The 24,800-nt window shown below is 44.6% G+C and overlaps 1 protein-coding gene across 1 annotated transcript; it reads left to right on the forward strand.

Moving 5' to 3' along the window:
- The first annotated feature begins 13,481 nt into the window (after nucleotides 1–13,481).
- Nucleotides 13,482–22,905, forward strand: GLOD5 (glyoxalase domain containing 5). Its single transcript, XM_036306098.1, has 4 exons — nucleotides 13,482–13,640; nucleotides 16,965–17,102; nucleotides 21,177–21,332; nucleotides 22,573–22,905. Exons 1-4 carry the CDS (start codon nucleotides 13,578–13,580, stop codon nucleotides 22,696–22,698), a joined length of 483 nt encoding a protein of 160 aa, XP_036161991.1. The 5' UTR covers nucleotides 13,482–13,577; the 3' UTR covers nucleotides 22,699–22,905.
- Nucleotides 22,906–24,800: the final 1,895 nt, after the last annotated feature.

Consider the following 24,800-nt stretch of genomic DNA (forward strand, 5'->3'; position numbering starts at 1 on the left):
CACTTTGAATAATTATGAAGGCAGTGCTTATTAAAATACATTTCATTTTCAAAATGGAGCTATCAGCTATTAAAGTGTGTATACATTTTTTGGGGGACGAACACTTCCCGCCTGCTAATATAAATTCAAAAAGAACAGACACACACACATTTTAGGACATATATAGAAAAAAAAGTCCTCAATCACTTGGAATTATACTCACAAAAACATAAGAGAACCCACCATCTGGGAAATATACACATAAATTGCAAAGTGAAATACAGTTTAGACATAAACCCACAAACACATACCTCACAAACATGGACATGTAACAGCAAACTGAATAGACCTTACACCCTTGATAAACCCACACAAAGATATCAGACACATACAGGTCAGAGACTTCACAACCTGAGATAGATAGATACCTACAAACAAATCAGAGATCTCAAATCCAGCAATATACATCCACAATCAAGTCAGAGACCTCATATGCTAAGAAAAAGAGCCAGAAACTGATCAGAGGCCTGAAATCTTGCAACAGGCACTCATTAAAAGATCAGAGAGTTTGTATTCTGGGATATACTCCCAAACAGGCTAAAGGTTTCAAACCAAGGGAAATGGAACACAAACCCAGAAAGACCTTGCAGACCTTACACAATCACACACACACACACACCAAAAAATGAGACCTAACACCCAGGTTCATACAACCACAAACATATCAGAGAACTTATATTCTTGGCATACACACATGAAAGACACCTCATACACTGATAATTATAGTGACAAGCAGATCAAATCCTGGGCCTATATGCACAAACGGATCAGACACCTCACACTCTGGGACATACACCCGTGAACATATCAGAGATCTTCCATTCTGATGAACATACTCACAAACAGATCAAAGGCCTCACAACTGGGACATACACAAAGAGATCAGAGACCTCACATCCTGGGACACACTTGCAGAAACTACCCTAAAATTTTAGGACATACAGCCACAGATACCATGCAGACATTACACCTGGGAATTATAACCACAAAGAGATGAAAGACCTCAAACTCTTGCTACAGCTATGAAAAGATCAGACACCTTACACACAGAGACTTATTACTAGGAAACACACCAAGATACAGATCAGAGACCTCATACTTTGGGAAGTATATGCACAAACAGGCCTTGACATACAGCAATGAAGACAGATACTAGTATCATAGTAGTATACAGCAACAAATGGACCAGAGATCTCACACCCACAAACAAAGCAGAAACTTCACATCCTGGACACACACACAAACGGATCAGAGAACTCGCATCCTGGAATATATACCCACAACCAAATCAGAAATCTCTCATCCTGGAGAACAAACACCCAAACAGATCAGAGACCTCATAATCTCAGATACTACTCAAAGAGCTGAGATACTTCACACCTGGTACATGCATCCATGAACAGAGACCTCATATACTGCAACTTACAGCCACAAGCATGTCAGGGACCCCACACTTTGGGGACATATACCCACAAAAAGCTCCCACAAAAAGCTCAGGAACCTTACGTCCTGGGATATACACCCATAAACAGTTCAGAGAGATGATACCCTGGGACACAGATTCCCCCATCCTCAAAATCATTAAAGCAATATCTGGACATAGACTCTCAAACCCCACAGAAACTTCCTCTCTAAGGGACTCAGTGGCCCAAACTGCTCAGACATCTAACACCCTGGATGCAGACTCTGGTCACCTCAGTGATGTCTGGGACTTAGAAATCCATACAACTCACAGAAGGAACAAAACTCCTATAGGGTTCTCCAAAGAGTTCATGGCTGTGAAACCTGAGACAAAGACTTATAAACAACTCAATGCCCCCACACCCAGAACACAGACTGCCAGAGATATGAGACTTCAAAGCCTGGCCTCAAGGACAAAGTCTCTTAGAGACATCAGACCCTGGGATTAAGAATCCCAAATAGTTATGATCACATTCTGGACATGAACAGAGAACAGCCCAGAATTCCCACACTTGGGGACATAGAACCCCAAACAGTTAAAATATCTAAAAACCTGGAGATCTAAAAATGTGAACCAGCTCTAGTAAGTATGGCTCAGTTGGTTAGAGTGTTGTCCAGTGCACCTAAGGGTTGCAGGTTCTTAGGTTCAATTCCCAATCAGGGCACATGCCCAGTTTCCATCCACCAGTTGGGGTGCATCCTGGGTGGGAGGTGGGATAGGAGACCCATGGATATTTCTCTTGAGTCAATGTTTTTTTTTCTCTCTCTCCCTCTCCTTTCCTCTCTCCCTTTACAATCAATAAAAATATGTTGCCCAGCTGGTGTGGCTCAGTGGTTGAGCACTGACCTATGAACCAGGAGTTCACGGTTCAATTCCCGGTCAGGGCACATACCCAGGTTGCAGGCTCGATCCCCAGTAGAGGGTGTGCTGGAAGCAGCTGATCAATTTCACTCTCATCATTGATGTTTCTATCTCTCTCTCCTGCTCTGAATCAGTAAAAAAATATTTTTAAAAAATGTCCTCCAGTGAGGATTAAAAAAATCCTATATAATAAAAGCCGAATATGCTAAGTGTTCGGTCCTCTGGTCATCCATTCAACCGATCAAAGCATAATATGCTAATGATATGCTAAGGCCGCTCAACCGCTCACTATGATGTGCACTTACCACCAGGGGGCAGATGCTCCAACCAGTAGGTTAGCTTGCTGCTGGTGTCTGGCAGATCTGGACTGAGCTAGATGGGCCGGACACACCCTGGAGCCCTCCCACAGTCCCTCTCCGGCTGGCCAACCTCCCACATTCCTCCCCAGCCCTGATCGTGCACTGGTGGGGTCCCTTGGCCTGGCCTGTACCCTCTTACAATCCGGGATCTCTTAGGGCAGCGGTTCTCAACCTGTGGGTCGCGACCCCTTTGGCGGTTGAACAACCCTTTCACAGGGGTTGCCTAAGACCATCCTGCATACCAGATATTTACATTATGATTCATAATAGTAGCAACATTACAGTTATAAAGTAGCAACGAAAATAATTTTATGGTTGGGTCACAACATGAGGAACTGTATTTAAAGGGCCAGAAGGTTGAGAACCACTGCATTAGGGCATGTCAGAGAGCCAGTTTCAGCCTGATCCTGCAGGCCAGGTCGAGGGATCCCACTGGTGCACGAATTCGTGCACCGGGCCTCTAGTAATTAATAAAAAAGTGAGACAGAGTGCCCAAAATACCCCTATGTAGATACAGGTCACAAAAAGCTCAGAAATATCAAACCCTGGACAGAGACTCACAAAGACCCTGGAACACCACAAATTACCCTAAAAGGGAGCAGCTTAGTGCTGGCTTTTGGCTGGGATGCATCAGTTCTGTGGTCCATGGATCTCTCCATGGGCTGCTTGAGTGTCCTCATAATTTGTAAAGGGTGTCGCAAGATTTGAATTAATTGGTGCTCACTATCGGGACATGATAATCCGGTTTTTTGTGCCTAAATTGCAAGATATGGATGTGGACGACATGTGGTTTCAACAAGATGGTGCCACATGCCATACAGCCCGAGAAACAATTCAATTACTGCATGTGTCATTTCCTGGTCGTGTAATTTCCCGTTTTGGTGATCAGAATTGGCCGCCCAGATCATGCAATTTAACGCTGTTGGACTTTTTTCTTTGGGGTTTTTTGAAGTCTAAGGTTTATGCCAACAAGCCCACGACCACCCACGCCTTGAAGGAGGAAATTGAGCGCTGTATCAACGAAATTCAGCCACATTTATGCAAAACGGTCATGAAAAATTTCAACAAAAGAGTGCGTATGTGCCAGCAAAGCAGTGGAGGCCATTTACCTGATATGCTATTCCATACATAACCCTATACTGTATACTTTATGAATCAATAAAAGATTTAAAATTTTTAATTATAAACCTGTTTTCTATCAAAATGACTTCTTGCGTGAATTTTGGGATACCCTTTTTATGGTGGCTGGCTTCCAATAGAGCGAGTGATCAAGATAGAGCAAGGTGGAAGCCCAATTCCTTTTAAACTTCCCTCTAATAAGTAGCACTTTGCTGCATCTCACAAATTTTCATTTTGTTCAAAGTATTTTTAAATTTCTCTTAAGGCTCCTTTGACTCATTGAGCCTCTGCACCCTCCCCTAAAGCCTTCCTCTAGAGCTCAGGCCCTGCCTCTTGCATAAATGTACAAACCTGTATCTCTTATAACCAGATTCACGTTTTCACAAGAGGAACAGTTTTTTCTTTCTTTCTTCCTTTTTTTTTTTTTTAATCCTCGCCCATGGATATTTTTCCATTGATTTATAGAGAGAGTGGAAGGGAGGGAGAAGAAGGGAGAGATAGAAACATCGACGTGAGAGAGACACATCAATTGGTTGCCTTCTGCACAAGCCCCTACTGAGGCTGGGGAACCTGCAACCGAGGTACATGCCCTTGACCAGGAATCAAACCTGAGAGCCTTCAGTCTGCAGGTGGATGCTCTAATCACTAAGCAAAACTGGCCAAGACTTCTTTTTTTAAAATCATCACCTGAGGATATGTTTTCTTGATTTTTAGAGAGGGGGGAGGGAGAGAGAGAGAGAAACATTGATAGGTTGCCTCCCATACATGCCCCTACTGAGGATCGAACTCACAACCCAGGTATGTGCCCTGACTGGGAATTGAGCCTGTAACCTTTTGTGTACAGGACGATGCTTCAACTGACCCAGCCAGAGCAGAAGAATGCTTTTTCTCACTGTGCATCCCTGCCTTATGATGCACAGCCTGTTATGAATGTTCTTGAGAGAACAGCTGAAGTAATTGTGGGTTTACTAGAGGTGGAGACCCAGTTCTGGAGAGTTTTTACTCTTTCATGAATCCAAAACACATTTATGTAAAATGATATGTCCACGTTACTCCTACGTTTCAACTGAGACGGTCCCAGACACAAACTGGCCCTGGCCAGAGATGGCATTTACCTGGTTCATGTCTTCTCCCCCAGCCCTGAATTCTTTTAGAAGGAATGTGTGATTAAGGGGAAGGGGCTGAAATTAGGGGAGTATAGGTATGTGGGCTGTATATTGTCCTGACTCAGAGCAGTCTTATAAAACTTCAGCAGGTCAAGTTAAGGCTTAAAAAGATGATCCAAAAAGTTAGACTCTGCCTGGCTGGTGTGGCTCAGTGGTTGAGCATCAACCTATGAACCAGGAGGTCATAGTCTGATTCTTGGTCAAGGGACATGCCTGGGTTGCAGGCTCGATCGTCAGTGTGGGGGGTGCAGGAGGCAGCCAATCAATGATTCTGGTCATTGATGTTTCTTTCTCTCTCCTTCTCTCTTCGTCTCTGAAATCAATAAAAATATTTAATTTAAAAAACCCAAAAGCTAGACTCTCCTACCATTAAACCAGGAATTGGGGGTTCCAGGCTCTGAAATAGGGTCTACCAGGCTCCAAACCCCACCTGCACTAGGTGTGAACTGGTAGTACTGGGTGTGAATGAGGTCTGAGGAGAGATGGACTCAAATGTTCATTTAAGCAATGTCCATCCTGAGACACAGGGTTCCCACTCCCGGGTTGGTATCAGGAGACACAAGCACCTCCCTACACAGTCTCCACAAATGTTGTCAAGGGAGATTGTGACTTCCAAAACAAAGGGCATGACAGAGATTCTTAAGTAGGTTGCTACGTACTATTATACTTCATGGTCTAAACAAGGAAGCCAGGGTTGCTATGATTCCTGTGGAGGAGTTCATAGCCAATCACGTGACTCCCACTTCTCACTGCCTTTCTGAACATGCATATGGCCAGGAGCTGCCCTGTCTCATTAACTCTTCATTCCCACCCCTCATGCTCTCCTTGTGTATGTGACCTAGGAAGGGCTGTTTCATCTCAATGTCACCCTGGCTAGTGTGGCTCAGTTAGCTGGGCGTGGCCCGGTGCACCAATTCTCTGTTGGGGCACGTGCCCAGGTTTTAGGTTTGATCCCCAGTAGGCGCCGTGCAGGAGGCAGCCGATTGATGTTTCGCTCTCACATCAGTGTTGTTGTTTTCTCTCTCTCTCCCCCTCTCTCCCTTCCTCTCCCTCTAAAAAACAATTTAAAAAAACCTTGAATACATCTTGCCAACAAGCTCAGAAAACATTATTAAGCCCCTTTGATAGTCAGAGAAATGACAACAAGACAAAAATGAAATTCAACTTTAAGAAAAAAACAAAAAACCTGTACACCCAGGGACAAGGACCCCCAAATAGCTTAGAGACACCCTGGGAGAGAACCACAAACGTCTGGAAGACCTACACCTCTGTGACACAGACCCCCAAACAGCTGAGAGACTTCACAGTTTGTCATACCCTGAACTGAGATTCCAAAACAAGTCTGAAACTTCACATCCTGGACACAGTCCTCCAAACTGCATCCAATGTGTTAACTACCTCAGGAGTTGACTGACTTGAGAACCACTGTCCTCCTAGTAATCTATACTCAGCCCAACACCTTCCCTGCCTGATGCTTAAAATCCCATCACTAAAAAGTTTACTCCTTTGAGTTTAGTCTTGCCCCTTCCTCTAGCAAAATTCTTTTAATTGCCACCCACCTTTCCATCTCAAAGCATGAAAACATGCATTTTTAGCATTTATGTCCTACCCTCACCCTGCTCCTCCACACACACACACACACACACACACACACACACACACACACACACACTTCCACACACCCCTAGCCCAGAGGGGACAGGACGCCTCCAAATCACCTTCTCCGAGGGAAGGTGGGCATGGCTTGGAGGAGGATCATGAGATCATCTTGAACCTTCTGTGCAGGACTCAGAGCTACAGACCGCCTAAAGTACAGATGTCAGGAACCCTGGAGAAGAATTGTTCCCAGTGCTGTTGTGAATGGTCAGGGGTTCCAAAAACTAGTATAATGGGATGCAATAAGCATTGCTTTAAAAAGAACAGGTAGAAGAGAATAGAAAAGATTACCCGACACATTCTGTGCCAGCCAATAATGCCAGCTTCTTTTACAGGTGCGTAAACTGAAGTTCCTATACAGGATTCGAACCTGTGACCTCCAATAGCCAAAGCCCTGACTCTGCAATCCCGAACGCCAGCCCAGGAACCACAGCGTCTGCGCCAAGCCCGCAGCCAATAACAATGCATAGCCAGAGGACCCGACTCACCACCCGAAAGTGATTCGTAAACCCTTGCTACCCTGGAAGAGCTTGGGGTCGGTTATCTCGCGGTGACCAATCAGAGATCAGGGAAGGATTTAATCTGGCCTTAGCCCCACCCATCTCCACCGTTGATTCGAATATGCACAGCCAATTGGGCGGGACTAGACATAAGATCATGGCGTTGGCGGCTTCCGGATAGGTAGAGGCTTTTGAGCCAGGGTGGAGTGTGTCAGGGCAGCGCCACTCTCTTCTTTGTCTGGGGTGGGGCCCTATCCACGCGTGGGATCAGGAGACCTTTCGTGTACCTACATATAAAGTAGTTTCTTCCAAAATACACGATCCCCCTACCCCCGTGGTACTTCCCGAAGCGGACTGTTCCATGTCCGCATAGCGATAGGGTGTGTCTTGGAGCTGCCCTGTCTCATTAACTCTTCATTTCCACCCCTCACACTCTCCTTGTGTATGCGACCTACGAAGGACTGTTTCATGTCAACGTCCCAGGAATGGCTCAGTCTTCGTTTCATCCCAACACAACTAAACAGACTCATGTCTTCCCCACCCACGTTTCATCCCTGTCTCCCCTCCACATGTCCCCCAGTGGACCATCCCATCCCTTTACCCCATGATCATTAAGAGCCTAGTAAAGGTGTCCCACCCCCTGCTGCAGAGCCTTGGGCTATACACAGGCATTCATCCCCCTGGTGCCACTGACAGAAGTGGGATTTGTGTGGCAGCATCTATCAAAAAAAAAAAAATAATTGGCACCTCTCCCCACTAGAATGACAATACCACCTAGGTGTGTGTGGATTTCCAGTCCCCCCCCCCCCCCCCCCCCCCGTTTTCAACAGCCCTGCACACAATAGTTGCTAAAAAGGGACTTTGTTGAATAAATGACTCCTTTGAACGGACAATTCCACTTCTAAAATATGTGTTCTAAGGAAACACACATGAACAGGTCTGTGTGCACAAGCATGGGAGGAGCAAACACGTAGGAGGAAAAGTGTTAATGAAAATACGTGGTTCATACTATACCATGGAGAACTGGCTGACAGTGAGACAGAATGAGGCGTCCCCACAGGAAACATACCCCAGATGGCTCAGGGATGCCACATCACTGGACATACAGCACAAAGAGCTTGGACACGGTGACCACAGACCACAAAAGAGCCTGCAGACCTCACACTCTGGCCACAGGCTGGCAGAAAGCTCCTAGAACTCACATAATGAGATGTCGGTAATCTGTTATTTTACACATCTCTTCCTCTGGTCACAGACTCCTACAAACATCTCAGAGCTCTCACACCTTGGAACTCCAACACACCTCAGGGACTTTCCACACTGGGCCACAAACTCCAAACTGCTCACGTTCCGCATGCCATGGACACGGAGCCCAAAACAGCCCAGAGACCTCAGCACCTGGGATATACATTAAAAATCTTGGCAAAGACTTCAGACTTTTTTGAAATCCTTAACCAAGGATATATTTTTCCCATTGGTTTTTAGAGAGAGTGGAAGGAAGGGAGGGCGAGGGAAACATCAATGCGAGACAGACACATTGATTGGTTGCCTCCCACATGGGCCCCTGGGTCTGGGATCGAACCTGCAATCCAGGCATGTGCCCTTAACTGGGAATATATTCTAACCATTTGAACACACGGGCCAGGGCAGACACACTCGACATAAACCACAAAACAATTCAGTGGTCTAGACACAAACATAATGGTGACACACGTGTGCTGGTTGGAGGGACTGTCTCAAAGACATGCTGTTAGTGGATTTATTTGAACAAACGATTCAAATTGAGCATCACCCAGAAGTGGGTAGGAGCATTTCATGACAGAAGCTGGGGAAAGGCTTTTTTAAAAATATATATTTTTAATTTTTTAATATATATTTTTATTGATTTCAGAGAGGAAGAGAGAGAAACATCAGTGATGAAAGAGAATCATTGATCAGCTGCCTCCTGCACGCCACACACTGAGGATCGAGACCACAACCTGGGCATGTGTGCTTGACCGGAATCAAACCTGGGACCCTTCAGTCTGCAGGCTGATGCTCAATCCACTGAGCCAAACCAGCTAGGGCTAAAATATATTTTATTGATTTCAGAGAGCAAAGGAGAGGGAGGGAGACAAACATCAATGATGAGCGAGAATCATTGATCAGCTGCCTCCTGCATGCCCCACACTGAGAATCAAGACCACAACCCGGGCATGTGCCCTGACTGGGAATGGAACCGTGACCTCCTGGTTCTTAGGTCAATGCTCAAGCACTGAGCCGTACCAGCTGGGCATGGGGCAAGGCTTTTATAGAGCAGATGTGGAAGCAAAACGAGGTGATCATTTGACTGGTTAGGACTTAAGGCTGCCTTATTTGGGAAGGCCTAGTTGGCTGTTTGTCATTGGTTTTTCATTAATTTTGATTTCCTGGATACAAATGCATTGACTCTGGCTTAGTTTTCAGTTTGCTTATGCAGGATAGCAAGGCATCAGAGCCACCTCAGTCTAATGGCCCCCTTGTCTAACTACTTTAACAGGTGGTATTTGAACTTTTCCTTCTTCGTTCCTGGTCTCCAATACACGCCTCCAGCATCACTTTCTCCCCAGTCTGTGTGACGTCATGAGCATGTACAACCGTGTGAAGCCAGAAATGTCCCCATCCCAGTGTGTGATCCTAGGAGTAGCCAAACCCTGATCTGTGTCACACCAGCAGTGTCCACGACCCAGGCCATATGATCAGGAGTGTTCAAACCACCATGTGTGACGCCAGGAGTTTTGACTTCCCAGTGTGTGTGACCACATAAGTGTCCAAATACCCATTTGTGTGACCCCAGGGCCACCCACACCACAGTCTCTGATCTCAGCAGTGTCCACTTCCAAGTCTATATGGAGGAGTGTCCATCAGCTACTCTGTGTGACCATAGGAGTGACCTTGCCTTAATGTCTGACCCCAGGGGTGGTAACTCATCATTTCTTTGACCACAAGAATGTCCACTCTCCTTTCACTGAGATCACAGGTATGTCCACAACACAGTCTATGTGACCATTGGACATCCACCTCAGTCACTCTGACCCCAAGAGCGTCCTCTCCTCTGTGTAATACCATGGATACTCACACCCCAGTCTGTGTGACATGAGGAAATGTCCAGTCTACAACACATGTGATTCAGGAGTGTCCAATCCTCAGTGTGTTTAACTTCAAGAGTCTCAAACTCCCTCTGGAGACTCCAGGAATGTTGACTTTCTAGTTTGTGTGACCCTTGGAGTGTTCACATCCCTTTCTGAGTGACCTCATGTCTATCCATACTCTAGCCTGAGTGACTCCAGGAGTGTCCAACCCCCCAGCTTTGTGACTCCATGTCTGTGCACACCCATTCTCTGTGACCTCACAGTTGCCCACACTTTAGGTGGTCTGAGCCCAGAAGGGCCCACATCCCAGTCTGAATGACCCCAAGAGGCTCCACACTCCAATCTGTGCTACTTCATGGGCATCCACAACCCAGGGGCATCTACAACCCAGGCTATCTGACCCCTTGGATGTCCACAACCCAGTATGCGTAATCCTATGAATGTCCGCAAACCTGTCTGGGTGACTTGGGAGTGTCCATCTCCTAGTGTGTGACCCCAGATGTGTCCACGTGCAAATCGGTTTGACCCCAGGACTTCCCACACACCAGTTTCTTTGACTCCAGTACTGTTGACGTGCTAGCCAACCTGACCCCACTCTGGGTGATCCCAACAGTGTATAGTCTCCAGTGTGTGTGATTCCAGGAGTGTCCACTCTCCAGTGTGTGTGACTTCTGGAATGCCCCAAGCCGCATCTGAGTAACCCAAGACTGTCCACACCCCTTTGTGTGTTACCATACATGATGTCCACACCCCTGTCTATGTGGCCATAGCAGTGTTCACACCCCATTCAGTGTGACTCCAGGATTATCCACATTCTGTCTCTATGACCTCAAGGGTGTCCACACCCCAGTCCATGTGGCCCTAGGAGTGCCCACACAACAACTGCACAATGGTATGTTCCAAGATAGTAGTGTATTCCTCAGTGCTGCTGCTCCCTACACCCCCTGTGGGTGTGACCTGGGAGGGGCAGTTCATGCCTAATTCAGTGGATCATTTTGTCCCTAACTCCCTCCAATACCATTAAGTGGTCTCTTCCTATTTCCCTTTACTTTCCCCAGTTGACCATTCAATTTCTATATCCCTCTCCCTAACCACGCACACGCACATGCACATGTGTGTGTGCGCGCACACACACACACACACACACACACACACACACACACGTGTCCCACATCCCCAAATAGACTGTCCCAGCCCCAGACACTGCAGATCTTGTAGAGAAAAAAGGCCACAGCTGCAGCCTCTTGCTGCAGATCCCACAGTGCAGAGAGTAGTGGGGGAGAAACCATTAAGTGTACCACTGATGGGAGTAAAACCTTCCAGGACCTTGTGAAACATCTAAATAAAAATTGAACCTCTTCTCCTCCCCAACCAGAATGTCAGCCTCATGTGGACAGGAACATTTGTCTTTCTTATTCTCTGATGTCTCTCCAGCACCTAGAACAAGGCTCAGTACACAGCACACACACATTCGGTGTTTGTTGAATGAATGAACCCTTTGACCCAACAATTCCACTTCTAACACCCACACACATGCCCAGAGCTGTGCGCACAAGGCTGGTAGGCACAGACAACTGGGAAAACCTTGTAATTGTACATTTGTGGCCAATGACTGTTGCAGAGTAAGATGATGGTGGGAGTTCGTGTTATACCACAGAGCACCAGCCACATGTGATACAGAAGGACTGGGACCTGTGTTTACCTGTGAGGGTGGAGGTGCCTTCCATAGGACATGCTGTTGACAAGCAAAAGCAGGTGGGAGCTGGTTATGGTGACCGTGTGTGTGTGTGTGTGTGTGTGTGTGTGTGTGTGTGTGTGTATGTGTGTGTGTGTAAGAAAACACTAGAAACTAATCTCAGTGGTCATTTTTGGAGGGTGAAGCTGGGGATGACCTGTGTAGTCCATATATTGATGTATTCCATATACTGATGTATTGTTGGAACCTTTTCAACAAAACTAGGTCCACATATTATTTGTATAACTCTTAAAATTTTTAAAAAATATATTTTTACTTATTTCAGAGAGGAAGGGAGAGGGAGAGAGAGACAGAAACATCAATGATGAGAGAGCATCACTGATCGGCTGCCTCCTACGTGCCCCACACTGGGGATCAAGCCCGCAACCTGGGCACCTGGGCATGTACCCTGACCAGAAGTTGAACTATGAACTCCTTGTTCATAGGTTGACACTCAACCACTGAGCCACACCGGCAGGGCTGTATAACTCTTTATAAAGGAAAAGCATATACTCAAAACAATATCCAGAGCACAGAGTGTGTACGGGGTAGGTATCTAGGGTATGTCTAGGAACAAGAATCCCAAACTCACATTCCCCAGGGCCGGACAGGTAACCCACAAGAGCAGGGTAAGGCAAGCGTAATGGGGTTGATGAATGTTCCCTGCCTTTCAGCATTGGAGGGTGAGGGTAGAGTGAGGGATGGTCGAAGATGAAGAAGACCCCAGAGCTCACACCCTAAAAGAATTCAGGAATATTGCACCCTGAGGCACAAAACATTTACTATTTTGGAGAACCAGTAAACAGACCCATAATAAGTCATAGTGGTCATACTCTAACTCAGCTCCTAACTTCACACCCTGGACACAGACTTCCAAACAGACCAAAGATCTCACACTATGTGAACATACCCTTAAAGAGACCAGAGGCCTCACATCCTAGAATAATGCCTCCCACTACTTCAAGATTGGTGGGTTTTCAGTATTACAAAGTAATCCCTCACACATGTATGCCTGTTATTCACAAACTGAATGTTTGCAACCCCTCAAATCCATATGTTGAAGCCTTAACCCCCAGTGTGATGGTATTAGAATGTGGGGCCTTTGGGAGGTGATTAGGGTTAGATGAGGTCATGAGGGTGGGGTCCTCATGATGGGATTAGTGCCCTGATAAGAAGAGACCAGAAAACTTGCTCTTTCTCTCTGCCATGTGAGGACATGGCGAGAAGGTGGCCATCTGCAAGCCAGGTAGAGAGCTGTCACCAGACCCTGACCATACTGACACCCTGATCTTGGGCTTCAGGCCTCCAAAATTGTGAGAAAATAGATTTTGTTTTTTAAGCCAGACAGCCTATAGTACTTGGTTATGTTGGCCTGAGCTGTCTAAGACACACCTTAAGCTTTTGCTTTCAAGATCCTGAGTTTTATGTCAGAGTCCTTGTACTTGCACCGCCTACCTCTCTCACCACTAGCAGTCCTCAGCCTGTGGCCCTCCCCTTCCTGCCCCTTGATCTCCAGGCGCTGAGCCAGAAGGTTGTCTGGAGTTCCCAGGGCAAGGACACTTAGCCTGCCATGCTGTCCCGTCTGCCCTCCAGGTTGCCAGCCAGGATGTGGGGCAGGACTTCGGAGAAGCAGGTGAATGGGATGGTCCTTGGGGGTCTAGGGCACAGGTGTTGTCACCAAGGCTGGGGACCTTCCAGCCCAGACCTGGTAACCTGCTTCTCTTCTATGCGGGCTATCCTGGTGTGTGGGCATACATTTCCCCTCTTCCTCTTTCTTTCTTCCTCTTTCAAAGGCAAGCAGATGGCAGCAGAGGGACATGGAAAGGTCCTGCTCTAACATATGGTCATTGATCAACATGTGTGCAGGAATGAGCTAAGGGCCAGCTGCTCTGCTCCCTCGGGGTGGCTCAGGGGAGCTAGTTCAGCTGGGACATTAGGATGGGCCAGGGTAGGGAGGGGCCAGGAAACCCCACTGACCTTGAGGTTTGCCATAAGAATTCCAGGGGCCCCTGACACCTTGAAGAGGACTTCGTAGAAAGATAGAGGACTTTGTAGAAAGCCTTACCTGTGAAGGAGGCAGGAGGGAAGGCATCATGGTCTGAGCACTCTATTATCCATATAGAGTTATTGGGAGGAATAAAAAATTTATTTTATATAGTGCTTAGAACAAGGCACATTAAGCCTTATGTGATTGCAATTTCTTGATGATCTGGCCCTTGCCTTCCCCTCCTGCTCATGCCTCACTCACGCTTGGATTCTAAGCCACAGTGGCCTTCTTCCTGTTCCTTAAGGGAGTCAGCCCAGCTCATCCTTGAATTTACAAAGATGGAGTTTCCCATATACAAAACAGGATCTGGGGAGTGAATCTAACCTGGCAGGGTATTAAAAAATGGGAGGGTCCCTGGCCAGGTAGTTCAGTTGGTTAGAATGTCGTCCAGATATGCCAAGGTTGTGGGTTTGATTTCCAGTCTGGGCACATACAAGAATCAACCAATGAATGCATAAATAAGTGGAACAACAAATAGATCTCTCTCTCTCCCCTCCTTGCTCTCCCTCTCTCTAAAATCAATAAATAAAAATCTGTTAAAAACAGAGGCAGTAAAAATAAAAGAAAAATAAGAGGAATAGGTTGAGTAGATTTCCAAAGACTATCAAAATTGGGAACATACCCTGGCCAATGTGGCTCAGTAGGTTGACCGTCATCCTGTGCACTGAAAGGTAGCCAGTTCAATTCCCAGTCGGGGTACATACCCATGTCAGAGTGCGTACGGTCGGGTGGGTATGGGAGGCAACTGATGAATGTTTCTCTCTCACATTGATGTTTCTTTCTCTCCCTCTCCCTTCTTCTCTTTCTAAAAAAAAGTCAGTAAAAATTTTTTTAAAAAAAAAGAAAATTGGGGATGTGGCTAAGCAGTGCTTAAGGAAAGCTTTAAATGTATAGATCAGAAAAGTTGGTTCTTTGAACAGATTAAGAAAATATTAGTAACTTCTGTTTTCTCTCAAGCAATTAAGAGAAAAAATATGAACTACCAATATCAGGAATGAAAAGAGAGTACTATTACAGATACTATAGATGTTAAAAGGTTAATAAGAGCTCTGGCTTGTGTTGCTCAGCGGTTGGAGTGTCAGCGCACACACCGAAGGGTCGCAGGTTCAATCCCTGGTCAAGAGCACATACATGGGTTCAGGTTCAATCCCCAGCCCTGGTCGAGGCACATTTGGGAGACAATCAATCAATGTGTCTTACATCAATATTTCTCTTTCTCTTCCCCTCCTTCCCTCCCTCCTTTCCACTCTAAAAATCAATGGGAAAAATATCCTCAGGTGAGGATTAACAGCATGTCAGTCATTTTCTCATTTTACTGCTTCTGTGTCCCTGTGGACCCTCTGTATCCATGAGGACAGCAGAACTCAGCAACTTTGCTAATTGCTCCTCCACTCATGAAAATAGAACACACAGTATTTTTTAAAGCTGGGCCTCAGTGAAATCAACTGTTTAAAATGTAAGAACTTGCCGAAACCGGTTTGGCTCAGTGGATAGAGCGTCGGCCTGCGGACTGAAAGGTCCCAGGTTCGATTCCGGTCAAGGGCATGTACCTGGGTTGCGGGCACCTCCCCAGTAGGAGATGTGCAGGAGGCAGCTTATCGATGTTTCTCTCTCATCGATGTTTCTAACTCTCTATCTCTCTCCCTTCCTCTCTGTAAAAAATCAATAAAATATATTTAAAAAAAATAAAAAATAAAATGTAAGAACTTGAATGGAACAGAATAAAATAACATATGGTGGAATGGAATGAAATGGGAAGGAGAAAAGGGAAAGGAAGGAAAAGGAAGGAAAGGAAAGAGAAGTCAGACTTTGTACTAGGCACTGGGCCTAATTGTTGAATATTATTGAACACCTGCTAGTTGTTTGAGATACAGTGAGGAACAAAACAGAGAAAAATCTCTACCTTTATGAAGCTTATATCCTAATTAAGAAGACAGATATTAACATGTGCAAAAGGCCCTGAGACCAAAGGTACAAGGATGGCCCTTATGAGGAATAGGCAAAAGGGCAATGTGGCTTGGGGTTCAAGAACAATATATGAGGCTATAGAGATTGGGGGGTCATTAACTCTATTGGCTACCTGTCAGGAATTGTTCTAAGCCCTTAAATATACAACTCATTTTACAGAAGGGGAAACTAAGGCATAGAAAGATTAACTAAATGTCAGTCTGGCTCCAGAGTCTGTTCCTTTAACCACTATGCTCTGCTACCTATGGTGCCAGACCACAGGCACCTTACAATCCTGTAGTAGATGTAACGTAAATATACAAATTACTAAAAAATGCAAATCAAGAAAAAGACCTGGCGGGAGGTGTGTTAGAGGGCAGGAAGTTGGGGGAAGGAGGTATGCCCTCCTACTGGGTGTCAAGGTAGATTTGTAAACACACCTTTCCAGAAACATTTATTTTATCTGAAATGCTCCCTTCTTATTTTGTCCTCTGTGATCATAGCTTTGGAATGGGGGAAAGATGGCAAGGTGTGTGTGTGTGTATGTGTGTGTGTATGTGTGTGTGTGTGTGTGATATTGACCAATGGAGGGCTTGTGCTCATAGCGTTGGGCCTCCTCTGGATCTTGTCATTTCTTGCAAAAGAGATGAATTGCACTTTGGGGAAAACAAGAGAGGGTGTGATCCTGGTCTCCAGTCCCCTCATCTTTACCTCTCCCCCTCCGGAAGAAAAAGGAGAACAAGAAAGCAATGGAGAGTGGTCATGGCAGACACATGGGCTCTTGTGAAGCCACACATGGGCAATATGATTCTACTAAGGTTTCCTCTCAGGACTTTCCCCTTGAAATAGGGGTGAGGAGGAAGTATAATCATTGGGGAGGTGAGTGGAGGAGGTAAGGAGAAAGAAATAGGAAATGGGTGTGACCAGCGTCAATGTGATCTCTTCTGATTTTTTTTTTTTTAGTCATGGAGGCACAGCAGTCAGACCCCTTCCCCATGTCTTATCCATAGACTTGACCACATCGTGATGACAGTAAAGAATATCAAAGACACCACCATGTTTTATTCCAAAATTCTGGGCATGGAGATCATAACATTCAAGGTAATTATTATTTTTTAAAATATAATTTTATTGATTTCAGAGAGGAAGGGAGAGGGAGAGAGAGAGAGAAACATCGATGATGAGAGAGAATCATTGATTTGCTGCCTACTGCACATTCCCTACTGGATCGAGCCTGCAACCCGGGCATGTGCCCTTGACTGAAATCAAACCCGGGACCCTTTAGTCTGCAGGCCAACATTCTATCCGCTGAGCCAAACCAGCTAGGGCTCAAGGTAATTATTTACACAAATGCCAAATTATAGGTGGAATAAAAGTTGATGATAATACTTTTTAAATTAACTTAAAAAAACCCACAACAAATCTGTGAGAAAAATTTAAAGGATCAGTGAAGGAGATTCCAAATTCTGAATAGTGGAACTTCCAGAGAGAGAATGGAGAAATGGAGGAGAGGAAACTACCATAGAAATAATTCAAGAGAATTTCCAGTCCTTACATGGAAAGCGTTAGCTGAATATCCAGTACATTGACACTTAGCTGTGTTCTTAAGAAGTTATAGAACATCAAAGTGAAAATGAAAACCCTAGGAAATTTCAGAGAGGTTAAAAAGAAAAGTAGTTCAACTACAATGGAAAAAGAAATATGCAGACGTCAGATTTCCTAAAATTTGCATCAGAGGCCAGAATACAATACAAGATTTTTAGAGAAAATTTTCAACCTAGAATTCTATGTCCAACTAAACTATTAATCAAGATGAGGGTAGAATAAATCATTCTTAGACATAAAAGAACTTGGAAAATTTGCCCACTTACTTTGAAAATTGAGATTATGCTACATTAAAATGAGTGATTAAGCCAGGAGTAAGGAAGACATCAAAGTCAGGATACAGTGGATTCCAAGGAGAAGTTCCCAGATGTGGGGAAACACGGGACTTAGTTGGAAAGTCTGTTAGAAGGATTCTCTGAAAGGTCAGAGGCCTCTAGGCACGGATCCTGCCTTGACTTTTCCAAACAAGTCTGAGTCCCCGGGTGTTTTACTGGAATCTTTATGTTTAGACTTCAAAACACCCTTGCTTAAAGGACACTACAGATGCATGTGTCTTCTCAAGGATGCTCACCCTGCTGATAGTATCTAGAGCAGCGCTTCTCAACTTGTGGGTCGTGACCCCTTTGGTGGTTGAACGACCCTTTCACAGGGGTCGCCAAAGACCATCCTGCATATCAGATATTTACATGACGATTCATAACAATAGCAACATTACAGTTACGAAGTAGCAACGAAAATAAATTTATGGTTGGGTCACAACATGAGGAACTGTATTTAACGGGCCAGAAGGTTGAGAACCACTGATCTAGAGGTTAATTTTAGTTCAAGCTGTTGCTCCAAGAAAAGCCTAAGGAGGCAGGCAAACGGAGCTGTCTGGTTCCTTTAGCCAGGCAGTCCCTTAGTCCTCTCTTTCACAGAAATGTGTGTCAGAGTAATCATTCATCCACAGCTCAGGGTCTGCTGGCCAGCCCCGGCACCCAGAAAGATACCTAGAAGATAATCAGTCCAATTTGAAACAGGAGAAAGAAAGTTCCTAAGAAAGAGAGCTCCCGGGAAAACAGGAGGTTTCCAGAGGTTGAATACTGTATTATCCTTGAGCAGTCTAAAAAACTGCAAAAGTGGGAAATGCAGAGAAAGCAAAAAATATTATCTCTTAAATTGAAAGAGCCCATATAATGGCAAAAAGGATAAAACATTTAAACTTAACATGAAACACTATGCATCAAAATAGAATTAGGCAAAAACAGACTGGATATACATATATATAATCAAGATGGACAGTTCTAAAAAAGAACATGCTGAGTGAAAAACAGGATCAGGTCTACAGCATGGTACCACTTATACACACATAGAACAATAATACAGTTTTTACAATAACTCATTAAAACCAAACATTAAACACATTATAATGGTTGACTAGGGTGGGGACAGGACTGGAGAATGGAGATAAAAAGAATAAATGCATAAAGAAAACTACAGAGGGGCCTTGCATGGGTGGGCCAATAGTAATAATGACGCATATGATGCCTCAACTCCCTGTACATGGACACAGTGGAATACAATTTCAGTACACCTAGGATCAAACAAGTCCTAAAAGCTGCAAGAATGGAGGGTGGATGTATCATCTACAAAAGAATGAAAAATAGATGAATATCAGACTTCTTATCAGTAACACCAGATTCAGGAAGAAAACAAAGCCACGTATTTAAGAGGCCATTGGAAAATAACTTGCAACCTTGAATTCTATACTCAGCCAGACTATCATTCAAATGTAAAAGTGAAATAAAGTCATTTTCTGATAGAGTAGATGTGGTATCAATCATCCTATATAATATCCTATATAATAAAAGAGTAATATGCAAATCGACCGAATGGCAGAACTACCGGTCACTATAATGTGCACTGACCACCAGTGGGCAGATGCTCAATTCAGGAGCTGCCCCTTGGTGGTCAGTGTGCTTCCACAGAGGGAGCGCTGTTCAGCCAGAAGCCGGGCTGAGGGCTGGTGAGCGCAGTGGCAGTGGCGGGAGCCTCTCCTGCCTCCAGTGCTAAGGATGTCCGACTGCTGGCTTAGGCCCGCTCCCCATGGCATCAGTCCATGCACCGAAGAGTCACAGGTTTGATTCCTGGTCAAGGGCACATACCAGGGTTGCAGGTTCAATCCCTGGCCCCAGTTGAGGCACATGTAGAAAGCAACCAATTGATGTGTCTCTGTCACATCGATGTTTCTCTCTCCCTGCCTCCCTCCCTTCTTTCCTTCTACTCTCTCTAAAAATTAATGGAAAAAATATCTTCAGGTGAGGATTAACAAAAACAAAAGAAAAAAAAATGGCAGAGGTTGAAAGGCACAGGAGAGGGAGGAGACATGACGAAAAGAATAGTAGGGTCAATGAGATACTAGCTGTAGTTCATCTATCAAAACATACAGGTACAAATGGGTTATTTAAAAATTATCAAGGAACTGATCATCGAACCTCAGAGGGAAGGCCAGGGAGGGTGGGAGAGGGGCCAAGTGATCAACCAAAGGACTTGTATGCATGCAGTTAAGCATAACCAATGGACACAGACAGTAGGGGTGCGAGGGCATGTGCTGGGGGGCAGGAGTGTTGGGAGAGGTCAATGGGGGAAAAAGGAGACATGTAATACTTTCAACAATAAAGAATTTAAATTAAAAAAATAAAAAATAAATTATCAAGGAACCAAAATGATAGAATTCTATTGGGAGGGGTAGTAATGTGGATGAGCTAATTTCTCATGTATCATAGGGAGAGGATAGAGATGTCTAAAGTTGTTAAATCAAGAAATAGTGACACATCAGTTAGGGACTGTGTCTAGAGGCACATAGGAGAAAACCCAACTAACAGTGGGTAAAGAAGACAGAATTTTCTTTTTCTCTCATTTAACAACCACTGGAGAGGCAGGCAGTCAGGGCTTGGGCCTTGGCTGGGAAGAAGGAGGAAGTGAATGGGCAAAATGTTCCAGCTCAGTGAGGTTGGGAGGTTCCCAGAAGCCCCACACACAACCTCTGCTGATATAATTTGGGTTGTGTTTATAAGAAAAAAGGGAAATTTTATTTTAAGTTGACGAACTGCTGTTTCTGTGATGGGTAGTATAAACACATTTGGAGATAAGGAAATAGTTTCCAGAAGAAATAAACACACACACACGTTAAAAGCCTGGATCTGAGGAAACCTCATGCCTGAAGTTTGAGGAAGACCTCCCTGGGTCATGCTTCTGTTTTCTCTGTAGGGAATGAGACTGGGGTGGGGCACAGGATTGTTATTTTTTTCATTAAATAGCCCTTTTCTACATTTAAAAAATCTATTTTATTGATTTCAGAGAGGAAAAAGAGAGAGACATCAATAATGAGAGAAAATCATCAATTAACATTGGGAATTGTCACTACATGAGGCACATGTGACTCCCTAATTCATAGGTTGATGCTCAACCACTGAGCCATGCCAGCTGGGCCCTGTTCTACATTTTTAAAAGCTTGTTGGGGTAGGTAAAGGGGCTTTGCCTAACTCATCTTGGTGATATAACTCTAGGTGGTTTTCTCTCCCCCACTAGGGAGACAGGAAAGCATTGTGTTTTGGAGACCAGAAATTTAACCTTCACGAAGTGGGAAAAGAATTTGAACCCAAAGCTGCTCATCCAGTTCCTGGCTCTCTGGACATATGTCTGATCACAGAGGTACCTTTGAATGAAATGGTACAGCACCTCAAGGTGAGTCAGACTTCCATTCTTTTCAAGAAAGCTGCTGCAGATGCAGTGAAAACAGAAGCATGACCCAGGGAGGTCTTCCTCAAACTTCAGGCATAAGACGTTTCCTTGAATCCAGATAATGCCTGTACACAATTGTTTACTCATTATTTTTATTGACATCTTTTTTTTCACATAAACAAATGTATTTTAAAAGGAAACTTTACTTTACCCTTGTAAAAATTATACCTAAATTATCTTTATATAAGTACATTTATGTAAAAAGAAAATGTTCAACCAAATAAATGAAAAACTCATATCTTGGCACAAAAGGAAGGTAACTGTAAAAACAGTTATAAAAGCATCACAATCGGCATTTGATTCTATCTATATCCACCCCCTGAACACTCCAGGCCTGACATTCCAAATGGAGATTTGGCAAGTGGCTAAGGAGGTGCTAAGGACTTGTTAGCATCCACCAGAGACTTTCTTCTTGCTGTAATCAAAAGGATTGAAGAGGGAATAATTTATAATTTGCTATTATTTAATGTTGGTGTCCCTGTAACACTTAAAATTATTTCATGTAAAGGGGGCATTGGTTCTCCTGTTGGGGAAAAGAGATCAAGGTCTTAAATGTATTCTGTGAAAATATCCTAGACTCCTTTTTCAGAAAATATCAGTGAAAAAGTCTTGTTTGGAAGTAGAGAAAGCATAGGGGTGAAGAGTATGAACTTTGGCTTAGACTGCCTGGGTTTAAATTCTGACTCTACCACTTACTAAATAATACTAGACATTATTATCATCCCCATTTCACAGATGAGGAAACTGAGGTACAGAGCATTTATCTGCCCAAGGCCATAGAGCTGAAATGTGGGAGCAGAGGGAGGGAGGGGAAAATGAGAGAGATGAGATCTGATCTCTAGATGAGATCAGAAAGATACAGGGGTCTTCTAGGCCACTATAAAGAATTAAGTTTTGGCCGAAACCGGTTTGGCTCAGTGGATAGAGCATCGGCCTGTGGACTGAAAGGTCCCAGGTTCGATTCCGGTCAAGGGCATGTACCTGGGTTGCGGGCACATCCCCAGTGGGAGATGTGCAGGAGGCAGCTGATCAATGTTTCTCTCTCATCGATGTTTCTAACTTTCTATCTCTCTCCCTTCCTCTCTGTGAAAAATCAATAAAATATATTTTAAAAAAAAGAATTAAATTTTGGTCTCATGCATAGAATATAATGAATGACTTTTGTCTTTTCTTCCTACTTCAGGCTTGTGATGTCCCTATTGAGGAGGGTCCAGTCCCCAGAACTGGGGCAAAAGGGCCCATTATGTCCATCTACTTCCGAGACCCTGACGGAAACCTGATTGAAGTGTCCAACTATATTTCCCCGTGATTGAAACTCGCCCTCCTCCATTTTGTTCCCTGAAGTGTTACCCATTTTCTTCCTTCCTCCAGACCCTCACCAGACCCAGAGGCCTCCAAGAACTGATGACTTCGGCACTTCACACATCCTGCTGGGGGAACCTGAGATGGGTTTGCGACCAAACCTACGTGACTGAATGTTCTCCTTCCAAGCTGCCCAATAAATTAATAAGCTCTCAATTAATATAAGCTCTTTGTTATTATTGTCTCGGCATTACATATGTGTGTTTGTCTAGCGCATAAGGCCTCTGAGCTGTTTGGGGAACAGAGACTAGGGTACGACATCTCTGACAACCAGGGCCAGGTCCTTGGGATTCAAGGTCTCCCGCAGATTTCTCCTTGCCCATGAACCCATCTTTTTTTATCCTTTTAGACTCATCTCACTCCTTCCAGGTGATGCCTGATGTTTCCACCTCAGAAGCCTCACTGAACCCCAAGATCTCTATGATGGGGCCTTCAAGGAGCATCCCAGATACCACCTCCTCTTGGTGTGCCTTATCTGATCTCACCCCCAGGGGATGTGGAACTTTCTATTTTTGGATCTAGTAAGTCCGAACTCATCTCAGTTGAGGCTCAGCTCCTGACATATATTGAGCACCTCTGTGTGCTTGGCCCTGTTCCAGGCTTTGGAGAGACAGCATTGAACCGAAGAGATAAGCAAACCTTTGTTTAGAGAGCTACCATTCTAGTGGGAGAGATACAAAATAAATAAAATTAAGTAAGGAAAATACTAAGTATGTTATAGGATGATAAATACTTTGGAGGAAAAGAAAACAGGGGAAAAAGGGACCTCAGATAAAAATCACTGTGGCAGTTTCCAATGTGTAGTAGGATGGTCAGGGAAAACCTGACTAAGAAGGAGATATCTGAGCACAGGCCTGCAGAGATGAGGGGGACGCTGCACTGACGGCTGGAAGAAGAGCATACCAGGCAGAGGCCCTAAAGCCAGTGCAAAGGCCCTAAAGCATGAATGTGCCTGGTGTGTGTGAGGAACAGCAGGAGACCAGTGAGGAGGAAGAAGGAGCAATGAGTGACAGACGGGATGAGTTCCTCAAGAGAGAAAATGCCAACTAGAGAAGAGGCCTAGAGACATTTAGAGTTAGAAACAAGGGGAAGAACCAGCACATGAGGTAGGCATAGAGGGAAGGGAAGAGTATGGCTTCTTGAATGAATGAGTGATGGATGAAGGAGTTTGTATGAGAGTCTATTTGAGGTGAGGGAGTCCCTAGTCTTGTGGACTCTGGTCTCTAAACAGTCCCCACCCAGATGGTAATTCAACCAAGACCTATGAGTGAACTCTCAGGGAGCCCCAAAAATGCTGGGAAGAGAGGATGTGTAAGGATGTGTGCTTCAGCACATGAAAGGCTTTGCCAAAAGCTGTAGCAGGTTTCCTGCCTATTTTTAAAAGACAGCTTGCTTTGAATCCAGATATAATGTGCCTGGAGATAGATGACTTAGGAAGGAAGGAAGGAAGGAAGGAAGGAAGGAAGGAAGGAAGGAAGGAAGGAAGGAAGGAAGGAAGGAAGGAAAGGAAGGAGGGAGGGAGGGAGGGAGGGAAGGAAGGAAAGGGAGACAGGGAGGGAGGGAAGGAGGGAGGGGTGAGCAGCAGATGGGTGGATGAATGAATGTTTAGCTGGGTGGGTGGATGGATAGTTCGGTGGGTGGGTAGATGGATAGATGGACTGATATCTCCCGCCCCTGGAGAAACTCTTTCACATGTTTGTGCTCAGAAAGAATATGATTTTGTAAATTCCAGATTTGCTGTAATAGGGAAAACACTAGAAACAGCCCAAATGTCCATCAGCAGATGAACTGTTAAACAAACCATGGTATGTCCATTACATGAACTACTTCTCAGTAATAAAAGGGAATAATGTCATGAGGCCAGCACTGACCTGATATTAAAACTAAATAAAGACATAACAAGAAAACTACAGACCAATATGTCATGAATATAAATGCAAAAATCCTCAATAAAATACTAGTAAATAGAATTCAGCAACATATAAAAGGATTTTACAGCATAATCAGGAATGCAAGATTGGTTCAACATATAAAAATCAATCAAGGTAA

Source organism: Myotis myotis, unplaced genomic scaffold (genome assembly GCF_014108235.1).
Source record: "Myotis myotis isolate mMyoMyo1 unplaced genomic scaffold, mMyoMyo1.p scaffold_m19_p_4, whole genome shotgun sequence".
Lineage (NCBI taxonomy): Eukaryota > Metazoa > Chordata > Mammalia > Chiroptera > Vespertilionidae > Myotis > Myotis myotis.

Excerpts from the sequence above, each read along its gene's own strand:
- GLOD5 (XM_036306098.1), top strand. The coding sequence starts at position 13,578 with ATGCTGTCCCGTCTGCCCTCCAGGTTGCCAGCCAGGATGTGGGGCAGG. Across the intron at positions 17,103-21,176 it reads TGGAGATCATAACATTCAAG|GGAGACAGGAAAGCATTGTG; the intron begins GTAATTATTATT and ends CTCCCCCACTAG. Across the intron at positions 21,333-22,572 it reads AAATGGTACAGCACCTCAAG|GCTTGTGATGTCCCTATTGA; the intron begins GTGAGTCAGACT and ends TTCCTACTTCAG.